General features: G+C 41.6%; 1 protein-coding gene across 1 annotated transcript in view; it reads right to left on the bottom strand.

The window, feature by feature from the left end:
- Nucleotides 1-1252: 1252 nt before the first annotated feature.
- Nucleotides 1253-14594, bottom strand: part of LOC105514543 (rap guanine nucleotide exchange factor 4-like) — a 69678-nt gene continuing 56336 nt past the window's right edge. Inside the window, exon 4 of the mRNA XM_011945965.1 lies at nucleotides 1253-1719. Coding sequence (XP_011801355.1) covers nucleotides 1483-1719 — 237 coding nt within the window. The 3' untranslated portion in view covers nucleotides 1253-1482. The remainder of the gene's footprint in view (nucleotides 1720-14594) is intronic.

The following is a 14594-nucleotide window of genomic DNA, read 5'->3' as shown; positions in this document are numbered from 1 at the left end:
AAAAAAAACAAGCAAAGCCAAAGCCAATATGGCTCTGCATTAACAACTGCTGAATTCGGTGGGGGTGAGTGGGTGTTCACTGTACTATTCTTTTTGGTTTTCTGTCTGTTTGAAATTTTTTTTAATAATAAGTTTGTTTTAATGTTCACGGGTAGCAACCTCTTAGAAGCTTCCTTCTCAGCACTAAGGGCTCCTAATTAAAATAAATTTTTAAAATATTTCCGCAAACCATCCTCTCTCAGCAATTTGAGTAAGTCATCACAGACAAAAGTGGTTATAATGACACACATCACAGTTAGAAATCATTTTTGTTCTAAAAACCAGTTTTCCAAACTCCCCTTTTGAAAAAGACTTTTCAGTTTACCTTTTAAAATGAAAGATCCAAAAAGTGGCTTATTTGCCTCAAGCTTGTTCCCTTTTAATTGACAGAGAATCTCTCCACATACACCTCATGCAAACCTACTTTTGATTTTCCTTCCTAAAACTAGCTTTTGTCTCTGAACTTTACGGAACAGTTGGAGCTCTTTAATATTTTCTAAGAGAAATATTTCAAACAAGTAACCTCACAATTTATTCACTACTGCCAAGAATAAAAGTAACAGGTTTCACCACCAAGGCCTTCCAAGGCTTTGCATGACTTTTAAGGCAAAGCATCACTCATTCACCTGCAGGTTGGCTCCCTTAATGCATCTGCCATTTGTTTGGCTCTGGAGGAAACTATTTGATTACACATAATTCTTTTTAGATCAGGTTTAAAATCTTAGCCACACTGGGACCAGTGATGAAGCCTGCAGCTTGATGGGTTAACACTTGGACATACTGAGCTAAGGACAAAGACAAGGAGCAGGTTAAAATCAGAAGCTTAAAGAACTGAAAAGAACGAGTCTAAAAGATGCAAGGCTTAGCTGGGCCTTTATAAGTGCTCTATTTGCCATGACTGCATATAAGATGATTTATTCCTCGTACTTCTTGTAAATGAGTGCAATACCTTAAGGGGCTTTGGTAAGCAACGGTAAATGCAAAAGCTACTAGGACCAGTTGCATCCATCCACTGCTGTGCCACCTATGCATTTTGAAGTTGGCAAGTAACCAGACATCTTTATGTACCTCCATTTTTCATATCTTATTATAGGGCACATCATTTTTAAAAGCATTTAAATGAAGCAGATGTTAACCCCATTCATTCCACTTTCCCAGGGAACATGTCAATGATGATTTTTAAAATGCAAAAGAAAATGTCAAAGTATTTTGTTCCCTGGTTAAGAATACATCTGCAGAAAAGGAGGGAGAAAATACATAAAACACTCTATGGTCATTCAAGAAATAATTATAAGGTATGTCAAACTACAGAAAATTGAGCAAGCACTAAATTAAACAAAAAAAAAAAAAGGATGTCTTGTGTCAAAATGGCTTTTCCACTCACTCATTTCAAAAACAAGTTTTGAAAATTAAATTCCATCTACCAGCTCAGAACAGAACACATTAAGGCTTGACTGTAATGCCATTATCCATGTGGCAGCTCCCTTTCTTTTCTGAAACTGCATTAATTGACAAAGAAGCCTTAGGGCTCACCTCCCATAGTGCCTTGAAGTCCTTCTGCTCGATGCGGAGCAGTTCACTGCTCTCCCTGGTAACGATGGTTGCATGGCGGGGTGTGTTGTCCAGAATGGACTCTCCAAAGGCCGTCCCAATTCCCAGGGTACAGATGGTCACGGCATCCTAAGGATCCCAAAAAACTAGTCATCAGAAAATTAAACATGTAATGGATAGGTGTTTTCTCTCCTTTAACTGAAGTATAATTTGTGCAAAGTAAAACATCCAATTTAATTGTACAGCCCAACAAGTCTTGACAAATATATATACCGGTGTAATTACCACACAGATCAAGACAGAATATTTCTATCAACCCCAAAAGTCCCCTCGTGCCCCTTTCCAGGCAAGACCCTCAGACCACTTGTTCTGATTTCTGCCATGAAAAAATTTTTCCTGTTTTAGAACTTCATGGAAAAGAAGTCAGATGATATTCTCCTGTTTGTGCCTGGTTTCCTTTTCGCTCAACATAATGTCTGTAAGATTCATCCATGTTGGTGCATGGATCCGTAAGTTCTTCCTTTTATTCATGAGTAGTTTCCCATAACGTAGATGTGCTTCAATTTGCTTATCATCCTCCTACTGGTGGACATTTGGGTTGTTTCTACTTTGAGGATATTATGAATAAAACTGCCAGCAGGAATCTTACCCTTTTATACAACTACTATCTGTTTTCAGAAAAGAGGAGAAATCTATTGAAGCTGAGCTCGGTTGTTGTTTTTTTTTAAGTTAGAGAGTGCAGTTACAATATTTCAATATGAAACTGGCACTGTCTGTCTTGACAAGATGAGGAAGCTGAGGGTCACAGTGCTGGATCTACACAGCCCCAGTTCACACAGTTGATAAGCAGTGGCCGGATTCTAACCAAATCTGACGATAACATTACAAGATTTTTGTATCGTGCTGCCTCCTGCAGCCACAGCAGAGTAAAAACAGCATCCGATGAAGTACAGTGTGACTAGTTTATAAAATGTCATGAATCGATGATTAAAAAGTTTCTTAAGGTGTACCAAAAAAAGTAATTTCCTCTCTGCATGCAACACTGGTGATAATGTTTGGATTTAATCCTAACTAGTTTCAAATAATGCAAATAGCCACTAAAATCACCTGGACATTAATTTTGTAAGGCATTGTAAACTAAGGGAGACACACAAGGGTAATCCTCTGAGTTAGAAAGCCCAGTTTTCCTTTCATGCATCTAATATACGATAATAGGCAAATGTTCTTAAGATCAAGTTAGTGACTCTGTAACCACATTACTAAGACAAATGCCCATAAGAATTCAGTTCTTTCAACCATAGCAAATTGCTTCTGAACAGATATTACCATATAAAATTACGTTTGGGAAAATAAAATCAATAATATCTCAGAAAAGAACAAAAGATCAGGGAAGAAGTTAAGAAAAGCCTGCTAATAAATTTTCCAGAAAGGCAACTGCAAACAAATTCACTCAGGAAAATATCCCCAGAACTGAAATATCAGTAGTCAATGAGTTAGGTTTTTCTGAGCAATTTTTAAATGCTAGTAAAAACACAAGATAGATTATGATAAATCACAGACTTTCACAATTCTCTGGAATAGCAGGTTCCCTGAAGTTCCCACTAGCCTATTTCATTTTTCTATCACCTGAACCCTTCGGAAAGAATTCTTTTGCCTAGTTTGTACTTTCCAGCATGTCTTAAAAACCTGAAATGGACCCTAAGTAATACCACTAACATCATTCACATATTTTACATATATATGGTTATTTGTGAAGTATAATGCAAAAGAACTAGGAATCTCTCAGTTATTCCTGAGCTAGTTGTACAGTTTATGGATCAATCAGTCTTCTTTCTCACCTCCCATCCCCAACAAGTAGTTTGCCACCAAACAGTACACAAAGAAATACAGAGGCTGGGAGACACACGTGAGCCTGTCTTTTGCCAATAATCAACTCTTGTAATAAAGACATAAGATTGCATTTGTTCTTGCATTTTCCCAGGAGATTTCGACCTGACTCATGCCTTATCACATACAACAAAATTTCATCACGGCAGTGCTGCCAACTGTACTCCTCAGTGTATTTCTGTGTCAGGACCGCCTCTGTAAGCGGAAAACCACGTCAGTGAGTACCCAGCTGTAGTCATTGGCTCAAGCACTCTGGGCTGGTTTCAGGAATCAATTCTTCTACCAGAATTAAGTGTGGGATCAGCCCTTTCTAGATCTTCTCTTTCACACCGGGTCCACTCAAATTTAAGGACAAGGAGTCACAAATTATAAGATATGATCTTAAAATTAGGACTGGAAAACCTCACCTGAAAGGAGTATAGTTTACAAGTTCAAACTTTACTTTCAGCAGATTTGGAATATTTTTTAGGACAAATTTACTTAGAAATCTGAATGAATTTGGGAGATATGGTTGGGCACTGGGATAATTGGGCACAGAGAAATAGAAGGTGCCAAGAAGAACATTTTCACCCTAAAGACTATTCACTATCTTTACAGTCTACGGGTGCTAGCCCTTATTTACATTTAAATCACGGGCAGGGCCTTGCAATGGGCTGAGACAGTAATTTTCAGATAAAGAAATTGACATCCAAATGTTCTCTCACTTAGCAGAACCAATATATGTTGCTCAGCATGTATGCTGAAAGGCAGGGTAAGAGTAGACAGAATGAATGTGAGTGGGTGTAGAAGCAGCGCTCTTAGATGTCCACACTAACATCTGACCAGATCTCCATGGGTCAGGGTTCCAAGTCTGAAACCCTACAGATGGGCCTAATGCCTGCCTTTGCCTGCTGCTGAAAGTGTCTGCTTCTGGATGTAACATAACCATTTTTTTTATGCTTACACATACTGCTCATGTCTCAATACTTATGTAATAGGGACTATTCAAAAGAACACTTTTATTAATTTTCTGCTCATTTGCAGATTAATATTCAGTGATGCCATCTGAAAGAAGATGTTTACAGTAACACGGAGACTGAAGAAAGCAATCAGCACCTATGCAGGGAACATGAAATGATAACAGTGAAGGAATGTCCTATTTTGTGGTAAGATGGCAATTTGTTTTGAGAACTTTCAAAAGGGAAGTGAAGATTTAAAAACCTGACTTCAATATGCGATGGTGGTTTAGCAGATGCTGCTGGAGCCCTGCCAGATTCCCCACTCACCCCTGAGGTCATCTGTAGCTTTCTGGATGGCTCTGTGCAGTGTGCCACTTCAAGCATCTGCACCCTCGCTCTGCCTGAGGGCAGAGTGCCAGGTAGTTAATGCCTTTAAGGGGCCATCATTGCCATGAGAGTGGTAGGACATGAGAGTGGGAAGATAAACACCCCAGCTTCCTTGCCCTTCACAGTTTCTTAGCGGGCCTCCTGAAGGACTGAGCCCAGTTGCCTAGAGTGGAAACGCTCTTATTAGAACACTTTCTTCTTTGTCTCACTTTCCCACTCTGTTATGATACTTCCCAAGATCATCTCCAAAAAACCACTTGTAGCCAAATCCTTTTCTCCAGGTCTGCTTCTGGGGAAACCCAAAACACGGGGGTGGGTGAGCCAAGATGGCTGTGGGTCCTAAATTGCACTGAGACCTCTGGGGAGGTACTGGACCAAACCAGCATTCCCAAAGAGACTTCTGTAATAAGGACAGAGGCCAAAGTGTCACTTACCACTTGCATCAGACACATCGTTAAGTGCAGTACATTTTGGGTGACATATGGGAAGACTTCATTCTGTTAGGAAAACATACTGGGTTACCTGAGATCAATTCTACTAGATAACAAGGGCTGATGGGAACACACACACAAAATTGCCTCTGGCATATCACCGACATGCCATCTGGCTTTTTCCTCCAATCTGATCCAGCTATCTCATCTCTCAGTCCACTGGATCACTCCTTTTCCTCCTTCTAAAACACAGACATCCTTACTTAATCATCCACCCACCCTTAGTCCCACTGTGCAGCAGCGTGCATACTGATCTGTATGTGTGTGAGCGAGGACTGGGCCACACACTGGCCAAGTGTCTCAATGACGATGCCTCATTTGTTCCTCACAACAGGTGAATGAGATAATGTATTTAAACTGCTTTGCATAGTGCCTGACTCAAAACACATGCTTAATAAATTGTGGACACTCATACTAACACAATCCAACAATATCAGTAGTACTATTGCTATTTTATAAGTTAAGCAAATCAGGCTCAAGGATATTCAGTGACTTGCCCAAGACGATGGCTAGTAAGTAGAAGAGCTGAGACTAGAAATTAGTCAGTCTAATGATCTACCCAAATTCTTCTTAGATTGTCCTAGGAAGTATAAGTACCTCTTGGCCAAGGTTCAGTTGGAAAATCAGTTAAGGTACCAATTTAATTCATACTGACTCTTATTTCAGTCAGCCAATCTGTATATTTATTGAATACCAAATAAGTCCAAATCATTAGGAAAATATATAACATTTGGCATTGCTCCTCCTCTAATCCTCCAATTCCAATATTGAGGTCCACTTGATCCTCCTTAGAGGATCAAATCCATCCCAGGCAATCCTCTTATTCATTAGGGGAAATTTAAACAATCACAAATGGGTAATTAAGAATTGAATTGAATCACTCATGCCTGTTATCCCAGCACTTGCTGGAGGGGAGGTGAGAGACTTGCTTGAAGCCAGGAATTTAAGACCAGCCTGGGCAACATAGTGAGACCCCCATCTCTAAAAAAAAATAAAAAATTAGCCAGGCCTGGTGGTGTCTGCTTATGGTCCCAGCTACTTATGAGGGTGAGGCAAGAGGATCCCTTAATTCCAGGAGCTCAAAGTTACAATGGGCTATGATCCCACCATTGCATTCCAGCCTGGGAGTCACAGCAAGACTCTGTCTCTAAAAAAATAAAATCAAATCAGCATTTCTGCTTTTCCCACTCTGATCCTGTGTCCCAGTTCTAATAACTGAGTTCTGACTCTGGTTGGAGAAACTGAGTTTCTGTCTTTCAGAGTCTCTGCCTTGCTAACCTGCCAGGTACCCTAATTCTTCTCAAAGTCACAGTATCCTGTCCTGACAGCCCTTCCTGGGTCCCAGTTCCTCTCTGGCAGTCCTTCTGTGGCCAGACCTCTTAGGCAGCCTGCCCGCTGCCCATCTCCACCGCTGGGCCTGCTTTTGACTGCCGCCCATCAGCAGGCCAAGCCTTATCATGCTACCCCCGGTTAGACCAGCCTCGGCCCTCCCCACACTAACCCGGGGGCTGTGTTACACCACCTTCCTGCTTCCTCTGCCCCTCCTGCCCAGCACTGCCTGAACATGCCTTGGAGACATTTCTCACCTCCATCATGGATGCCCCCCAGATTCCAGGTTCTCCTCCTTTACCCAGCCAGGCACCAGCTGAAGTAAGTCATAAGCACTGTCTTGGCACAATGTTTTCAGTGGGATATGCAGGGTCCAGTTAACTTCACTCATAAAAGCTGGCATTAGGTAAGTTAATAAAGATGGCGATGAAGCCACCCGTGCTGGAAGGCAGGGCATCAGGCAAAGGACTCCCACGTGGAGGCTAACCACGGTCAGAACACACAATGCTCAGCAAGAAAAACCCCCCAGAAGCAGCACAGTAGAACAGCCAGGGGCCTTGGTAGACTTAATTCAAAACTTATCTCTGCCAATGACCGACCTGTGGACTTTGGCAAATGTTCCCCAGAGCCTCAGTATCCTCATTTGTAAAATGGGCACAAGTTTTCTTGTAAGATTATTAGCAGTATTAAATAGAAATAAAGTAGTACACAGAATCCATATAGTGCTGTTTAGTTTCTGGCACATAATAGGTGCTCCATAAACAATGGAAATTATTATTTCTAACTTAGTCACATACATGTATGGGTTATCCACATTTCCAAAAAGCAAAGCAGTTTTTTTCTATCATTTAAATAATAGAGAATCTCTATATTCATTTTGTTAATCTTCAACTAATGATGGCTTTCAACACTTAAATTCCAAGTTTCTCTGTCCCCTAGTCTGGATGTCAAGTGGATTGAATGATCTGCAAAACACTTCAGCTCTCTGGGGGAGCTCATATTCAAAGGAGCCCTTCTGACAAACCCTGCTGTAAATCAAAGAATCCTTTTGTACTGCAGCTAATCACTCCTTAATTTATCTGCTTTGTGCGTCTGAGTTATGGTACACTGGGTTTTCTTAAAGCAGGCATTCTCATATGAGGCATTTTACTTGTTTCATTATAAATATAGTAAACAGTATGGATATGGGAATGGTATTAAGAAAGCCAATGGTTATGTGTTACTGATAACTAAGACTGGTATCCAAACTAAGGCACTTGTGCCTTGCAAATAAATAATGTCTATAAGCATCAGCTGAAATCCAACTTACACAAGTTATAGGTATTCTGATGGAATTTAAAATGGCTATCAATCAATTAAACAGACATAGAATTCTCTGTGGTAAGTACATCAAGATTTTCTAAAAATTGTACTGTAACTTCAAGGGCTATCAGATCATCTTATTATGCACATTTAACTCACTTCCATATTCATGGATCAAGAAGAGTTCATTGTCTCATGGCAAATTTATTGTTTTGGACATATATTGAGTTAACGCCAAGGGAAAAATAATTGGTCCTTTAAATGTGTGGAGACAGAAACATATTTTCTTCTTTCTTAGAGACGAGGTCTTGTGTTGCCCAGGCTGGACTGCAGTGGTTATTCACAGGTGTGAACATAAATTCTTACAAGGCAAATGTTTTTATAAATTTTATTTTAGGCCTACAGGCAACACTTGCCATTAAGTTTCACAGCACCTGGGATTATTTCACGAACTTGAATTTAGTGCTGGAATTTACTGAGTGCTCCAAGTCATCTTAAGTAATAAAATTAATGGAACCCAATCTCTTAATTTTTCAAGATGTTAGATTGTATGTGCTGTCAGAAGCATTTCCTGCCAAAGCAAGAGGGCAAAATACTTCTGAGGCAAATGTGTTTTCTAACAAACAGCAAAGACAAGAGTTGTTGCTTTTAGAACACTTCCCTGGAATCAGTACGTTCAACAAAGCTTAACAAGATCAGGCAAGCCCGCCGCAGGAAGGTTTGATGAGAATGGACTAGCATTAGCATTCTGGTAACTGAATCAGGGAGGCCAGCCTCATTTCAGTGGAGAGCCAGTCTGTCCAGCATTGTGACGCAGTTTTGCATCCAACCACCCAAACAAAGAATTACATGGCAACAAAACTAAATACAGGATGCAGGATGCTCAATAAACTCCCAATCAGCTCCTAACAAATAGCCTGACCTGAGCATAGACAAGTAGGAAGAGATTACAAACAACTGCTGTGGACTTGGCACCTTTCATGTTTTATGGGCTCAATAAATGTGCTCAGAAAAAATGTTTCCAATGATGGCAGTGTTCTCTGTTTGAAAATAATGGAGTGAAATGAGCGAATAGAAGAATCAGAGAGGCAAAGAGAGAAAGACAGACAAAGGTAGAGAGATCCACATTACAGTGAAACACACGTGTTCTTCAAATTTTGTAAACAAAAATGCAATGCTTAAAAACATTTTTGTTACTGTAGAAGGGAAAAAGAGAAGGCAAATAAAAGTATATTATTTTACTTTAGGGAGAAAACTAGTATGAGATTTTTTTCTGAAATTGACCTAAAATGTGCCAGATAATTTCATAGTGACAGATGAAGGGATGAAATTAAGTGATGACCAAGGCCAAGTGCAGCCCGGATTCTCTGATCCATGAAATGGCTGAACAATATTGTTAAACTTCTACTGTTTCAAATCCCAAGTACATTTCCTGCATTTTCTATTCTGGCACTGCCCTCTTGTGATAAAACAACAGCATTGCAGTCATTGTAACCAACTTTTCCTGAAATGGTAATTTCAAAAAGCACAGACCCACTGGCTCTATCCCAGGCTTTGTACTAAGTGCTTTGCATACATCGGCTCATTTCAGATAACAGCTATTATCCCCAATTTACAGGTAATCTAGCTGTGAATACCCACAGCCAATTAAGTGGCAATAGAATTTCAAAGGAGTTCTGAATTTAACCACCGTGGGTTGCATTAGGTAAATACTAAAGCTTTAAATAAGCATCTGTGATAGAAATGTAAAAGTTTTAAAGAATTAATAAACCATCCATTTTCTATCTTACAATATAAACTTTATTCTCTCAGCAGTCATCAGAAATTCTTCTTTCCTATGACTGGAAAAGGCTTTTTACTTTTTGGGATGTAAAGATTAATTTAAATATATTTAAATTAAATATATATATATATATCTAGGATTTTGATACTTACTATGCCAAAAAAGCTCCTCACTTATAAAATCTGCAGAGAAAAACAGGACCTTCTCCTCTCTCCCTTTCTGTCTCTAAAGTAAACACACACACACACACACACACACACACACACAGCTGGATCATATCTGATACAGTGAGATTTATAACCCTATTTATTGTTTTCAAGCTTGTTATTTATTGCTTATAACTTGTCCCAATGTTCATCTCTAACCCTAAATCGATTAAAATATTACTGAGAAAAAATACACCCATAGTATTATTCATTCTAGTGGGAATGTAAAATATCTGACATAGGCACCAAGACAGGAGAGGATCTTGTGCAGGTGAGTGCAGCAGTGGGGATCTGGAGGTGGATGGGTCCTGGTTAGGCTCAGGTCAGAGACTGTAGGTGCGGACAGATATTATTGGCGAAATGGAAGGATTAATCCCTGATGGAAGCCAAGTGGATGCTCCCAGTGGAAATCTATGTGAACGTGTCAGCCAGGTTGGGACACCTTAGAAGGATGAAGTGGTCTGTGGGCAGTCCCCTTCTGGGTGCTCTTTTTCTTGGGTTAAGATGAAGAATGGCCAAGGCAGGAAGGGTGTCTGAGCAGCTGGGAGAGATGCCTCTGACAATTACACACAGTGGTAAGAGTGTTGCAGTAGGTTTCATTTTATATAGAGTAGTGGAATAAATACAATTTATAGAAAGATACTTACAAGGATTTGTCAGCCTCTAAAAGTTTCTGAAAGTAATAGGGACAGAATAATCTATGCATTTCCTAGAATTCTTAGGACAAATATGTTTTCAAGGCAGTAACAAAAGAAATGAAAGCAACGCAGCCCCAGCTCCCCAGAAGGCAGAGCCCACCGTTCCTCCCGTCCAGGCACTATTGTCTCCCTTCCAGTCTCTTGAAACCTTAAATCCTCCCATCCAGGCACTATTGTCTCCCCTCCAGTCTCTTGAAACCTTAAATTAGGGAAACTTGGCTGAGAGGAAAACAGAAAGGAGAAGCAGCGTGTGGCTCTGGCCCGCCTGGAAAGGGCTGACTATGAGAGGGGAAATGAGTGGGTTCCCCTGCTCAGTAGGAATCCATGACACTATCTGATGCTTCCTGAGCCCAGAGAAGACCCACAGGGTAAGGCCCAGTCAGCCTGCAGCTCACGCCTCCTGCAATGGCCAACTTCTAGCCATTCTGGTGGGTGGGCTGACCAGGGGTGACACTGGAAGGTGAGTCATTTCAGTCCTACAGCCGGATAGCTTTTTTTTCCATCCTCCCTTCATAAGAGAGGGCCTGAAGTGTACATCAGCACTCATCGAAAAGTCTGTAGTTAATACTTCTCTCAAATATAGAATCATGACTTTTTAAAAAATAATTTTAGGCTTCAGCAATCTGGGGGCAGAAAAGGATCCCCGTTATCCCTCTCCACCCCGCCACAGACACTGGAGGAGCTTGAGAGCAGGTGCCCTTGGGAGCAGATGCCTTGCAGGCTTTGAAGATTCCCCAGGAAATGACTGCACACACTGCCTAAAGCACAGGAGATCAGAGGCGGAATGCTGGATGGGCTCAGGAGGCCACAGGTACTCCCCGTTCCCAGGCTCACCGCTGCAGTGTCGTGAGCAGACACTTGGGCATCAGGAACTGAGCAAGAAACAGCACAGCTATTTCCTAAACAGGGAAACCAAAGAAAGTTCCTGAAATGCTCTGTAAATGAACAGTTTCTACTACATGCTCTGGGGATATCGCTGATGAAAAATAAGTAGGACCCTCAACCCAGCATTCGAAAAATTCAGGAAGCATGTGCTAAACCAATCACATGAAGAAGCTGTGTGTTTTTTTAACCTAGTCGGCAAAAAATATAAGGGAATGACAAGAAGGGAGAATAAGTAATATTAACTTGAAACAGGAAGGCAATATGAATTTGAGTCAAATAGAATAGTTACACCCTATGTATTCTTGAAATTTATATACAGATATATCTTTCTACCACATATAAAAGAAAGAGGTTGATTTCTTTTTTCAGAAAAAATTCCATCAAATCATTCATACTGATACAGTTTGGCTGTGTCCCCACCCAAATCTCACTTTGAATTGTAACTCCCACAATTCCCACATGTCATGGGAGGAACCAGTGGGAAGAAATTGAACTATGGGGGTGGGTCTTTTCTGCATTGTTCTCATGATAGTGAAGGAGTCTCATGCGATGTGATGGTTTTAAAAATGGGAGTTTCCCTGCACAAGCTCTTTGTCTGCTGCCATCCACATAAGATGTGACTTGCTCCTCCTTGCCTTCCACCATGATTGTGAGGTCTCCCCAGCCACATGGAACTGTGAGTCCAGTAAACCTCTTTCTTTTGTAAATTGCCCAGTCTCAGGTATGTCTTTATCAGCAGCATGAAAATGAACTCATAGAGTACATTGGTTACCAGTGGAGTGGGGTGCTGCTGAAAAGATACCTGAAAATGTGGAAGCGACTTTGGAACTAGGTAACAGGCAGAGGATGGAACAGTTTGGAGGGCTCAGAAAAAGACAGGAAAATGTGGGAAAGTTTGGAACTCCCTAGAGACTTGTTGAATGGCTTTGACCAAAATGCTGATTAACGATATGGACAAATCCAGGCTGAGGTGGTCTCAGATGGAGATGAGGAACTTGTTGGGAAGTGGAGCAAAGGTGGCTCTTATTATGTTTTAGCAAAGACACTGGCAGCATCTTGCCCCTACACTAGAGATTTGTGGAACTTTGAACTTGAGAGAGATGATTTAGGGTATCTGGCAGAAGAAATTTCTAAGCAGCAAAGCATTCAAGAGGTGACTTGGGTGCTGTTAAAGGCATTCAGTTTTATAAGGGAAGCAGAGCATAAAAGTTTGGAAAATTTGCAGCCTGACAATGTGATAGAAAATAAAATCCCATTTTCTGAGAAGAAATTCAAGCCAGCTACAGAAATTTGCATAAGCAACAAGGAGCCAAATGTTACTCCCCAAGACAATGGGGAAAATGTCTCTAGTGCATTTCAGAGGTCTTCATGGCAGCCCCTCCCATCACAGGCTCAGAGGCCTAGGAGGGAAAAATAGTTTCATGGGCCAAGCCCAGGGTACTGGTGCTATGTGCAGCCTAGGAACTTGGTGCCCTGCAGCCTAGCCACTCCAGCTATGACTAAAAGGGGCCAAGGTACAGTTCGGGCCATGGCTTCAGAGGGTGCAAGCCCCAGGCCTCGGCAGCTTCCCTGTGGTGTTGAACCTGCAGGTGTACAGAAGTCAAGAATTGAGGTTTGGGAACCTCTGCCTAGATTTCAGAGAATGTACGGAAATACCTGGAAGTCCAGGCAGAAGTTTGCTGCAGGGGTGAGGCTTTCATGGAGAACCTCTGCTAGGGCAGTGCAGAAGGGAAATGTGGGGTTGGAGCCCCCGCACAGAGTCCCTACTGAGGCACCACCTAGCGGAGCTGTGAAAAAAGGGCCATCATTCTCCAGACCCCAGAATGGTAGATCCACTGAGAGCTTGCACCGTGCACCTGGAAAAGCCGCAAACACTCAATGCCAGCCCATGAAAGCAACCAGAAGGGAGGCTATACTCTGCAAAGTCACAGGGACCAAGCTGCCCAAGACGATGGGAACCCGCCTCCCACCTCTTGCATCAGCGTGACCTGAATGTGAGACATGGAGTCCAAGGAGATCATTTTGGAGCTCTAAGATTTGACTGCCCTGCTGGATTTCGGACTGGGGCCTGTAGCCTTTGTTTTGGCCAATTTCTCCCATTTGGAATGGCTGTATTTAACCAATGCCTGTATCCCCATTGTATTTAGGAAGTAACTAAGTTGCTTTTAATTTTACACGCTCATAGGCGGAAAGGACTTGCCTTGTCTCAGATAAGACATTGGACTGTGGACTTTTGAGTTAACGCTGAAAGAATTAAGACTTTGGGGGACTGTTGAGAAGTCATAATTGGTTTTGAAATGGGAGGACAAGAGATTTGGCAGTGGTCAGGGATGGAACGATACGGTTTGGCTGTGTCCTCACCTAAATCTCATCTTGAATTATAACTCCCACAATTCCCATGTGTTGCGGGAGGAACCAGGTGGAAGGTAATTGAATTATGGGTGTGGGTCTTTCCTGTGCTGTTCTCTGACAGTGAATGAATCTCACAAGATCTGATGGTTTTAAAAATGGGAGTTTCCCTGCACAAGCTCTTTGTCTGCTGCCATCCACATAAGATGTGACTTGCTCCTCCTTGCCTTCCACCATGATTGTGAGGTCTCCCCAGCCACATGGAACTGTGAGTCCAGTAAACCTCTTTCTTTTGTAAATTGCCCAGTCTCAGGTATGTCTTTATCAGCAGCATGAAAATGAACTCATAGAGTACATTGGTTACCAGTGGAGTGGGGTGCTGCTGAAAAGATACCTGAAAATGTGGAAGCGACTTTGGAACTAGGTAACAGGCAGAGGATGGAACAGTTTGGAGGGCTCAGAAAAAGACAGGAAAATGTGGGAAAGTTTGGAACTCCCTAGAGACTTGTTGAATGGCTTTGACCAAAATGCTGATTAACGATATGGACAAATCCAGGCTGAGGTGGTCTCAGATGGAGATGAGGAACTTGTTGGGAAGTGGAGCAAAGGTGGCTCTTATTATGTTTTAGCAAAGACACTGGCAGCATCTTGCCCCTACACTAGAGATTTGTGGAACTTTGAATGTGAGAGAGATGATTTAGGGTATCTGGCAGAAGAAATTTCTTTTTTGTTTTTTTTTTTTTTTTTTT

The sequence above is a fragment of the Colobus angolensis genome, unplaced genomic scaffold (assembly GCF_000951035.1).
Source record: "Colobus angolensis palliatus isolate OR3802 unplaced genomic scaffold, Cang.pa_1.0 Scaffold247, whole genome shotgun sequence".
Taxonomy (NCBI): Eukaryota; Metazoa; Chordata; class Mammalia; order Primates; family Cercopithecidae; genus Colobus; species Colobus angolensis.
This window is presented reverse-complemented; position numbering and strand designations above follow the sequence as displayed.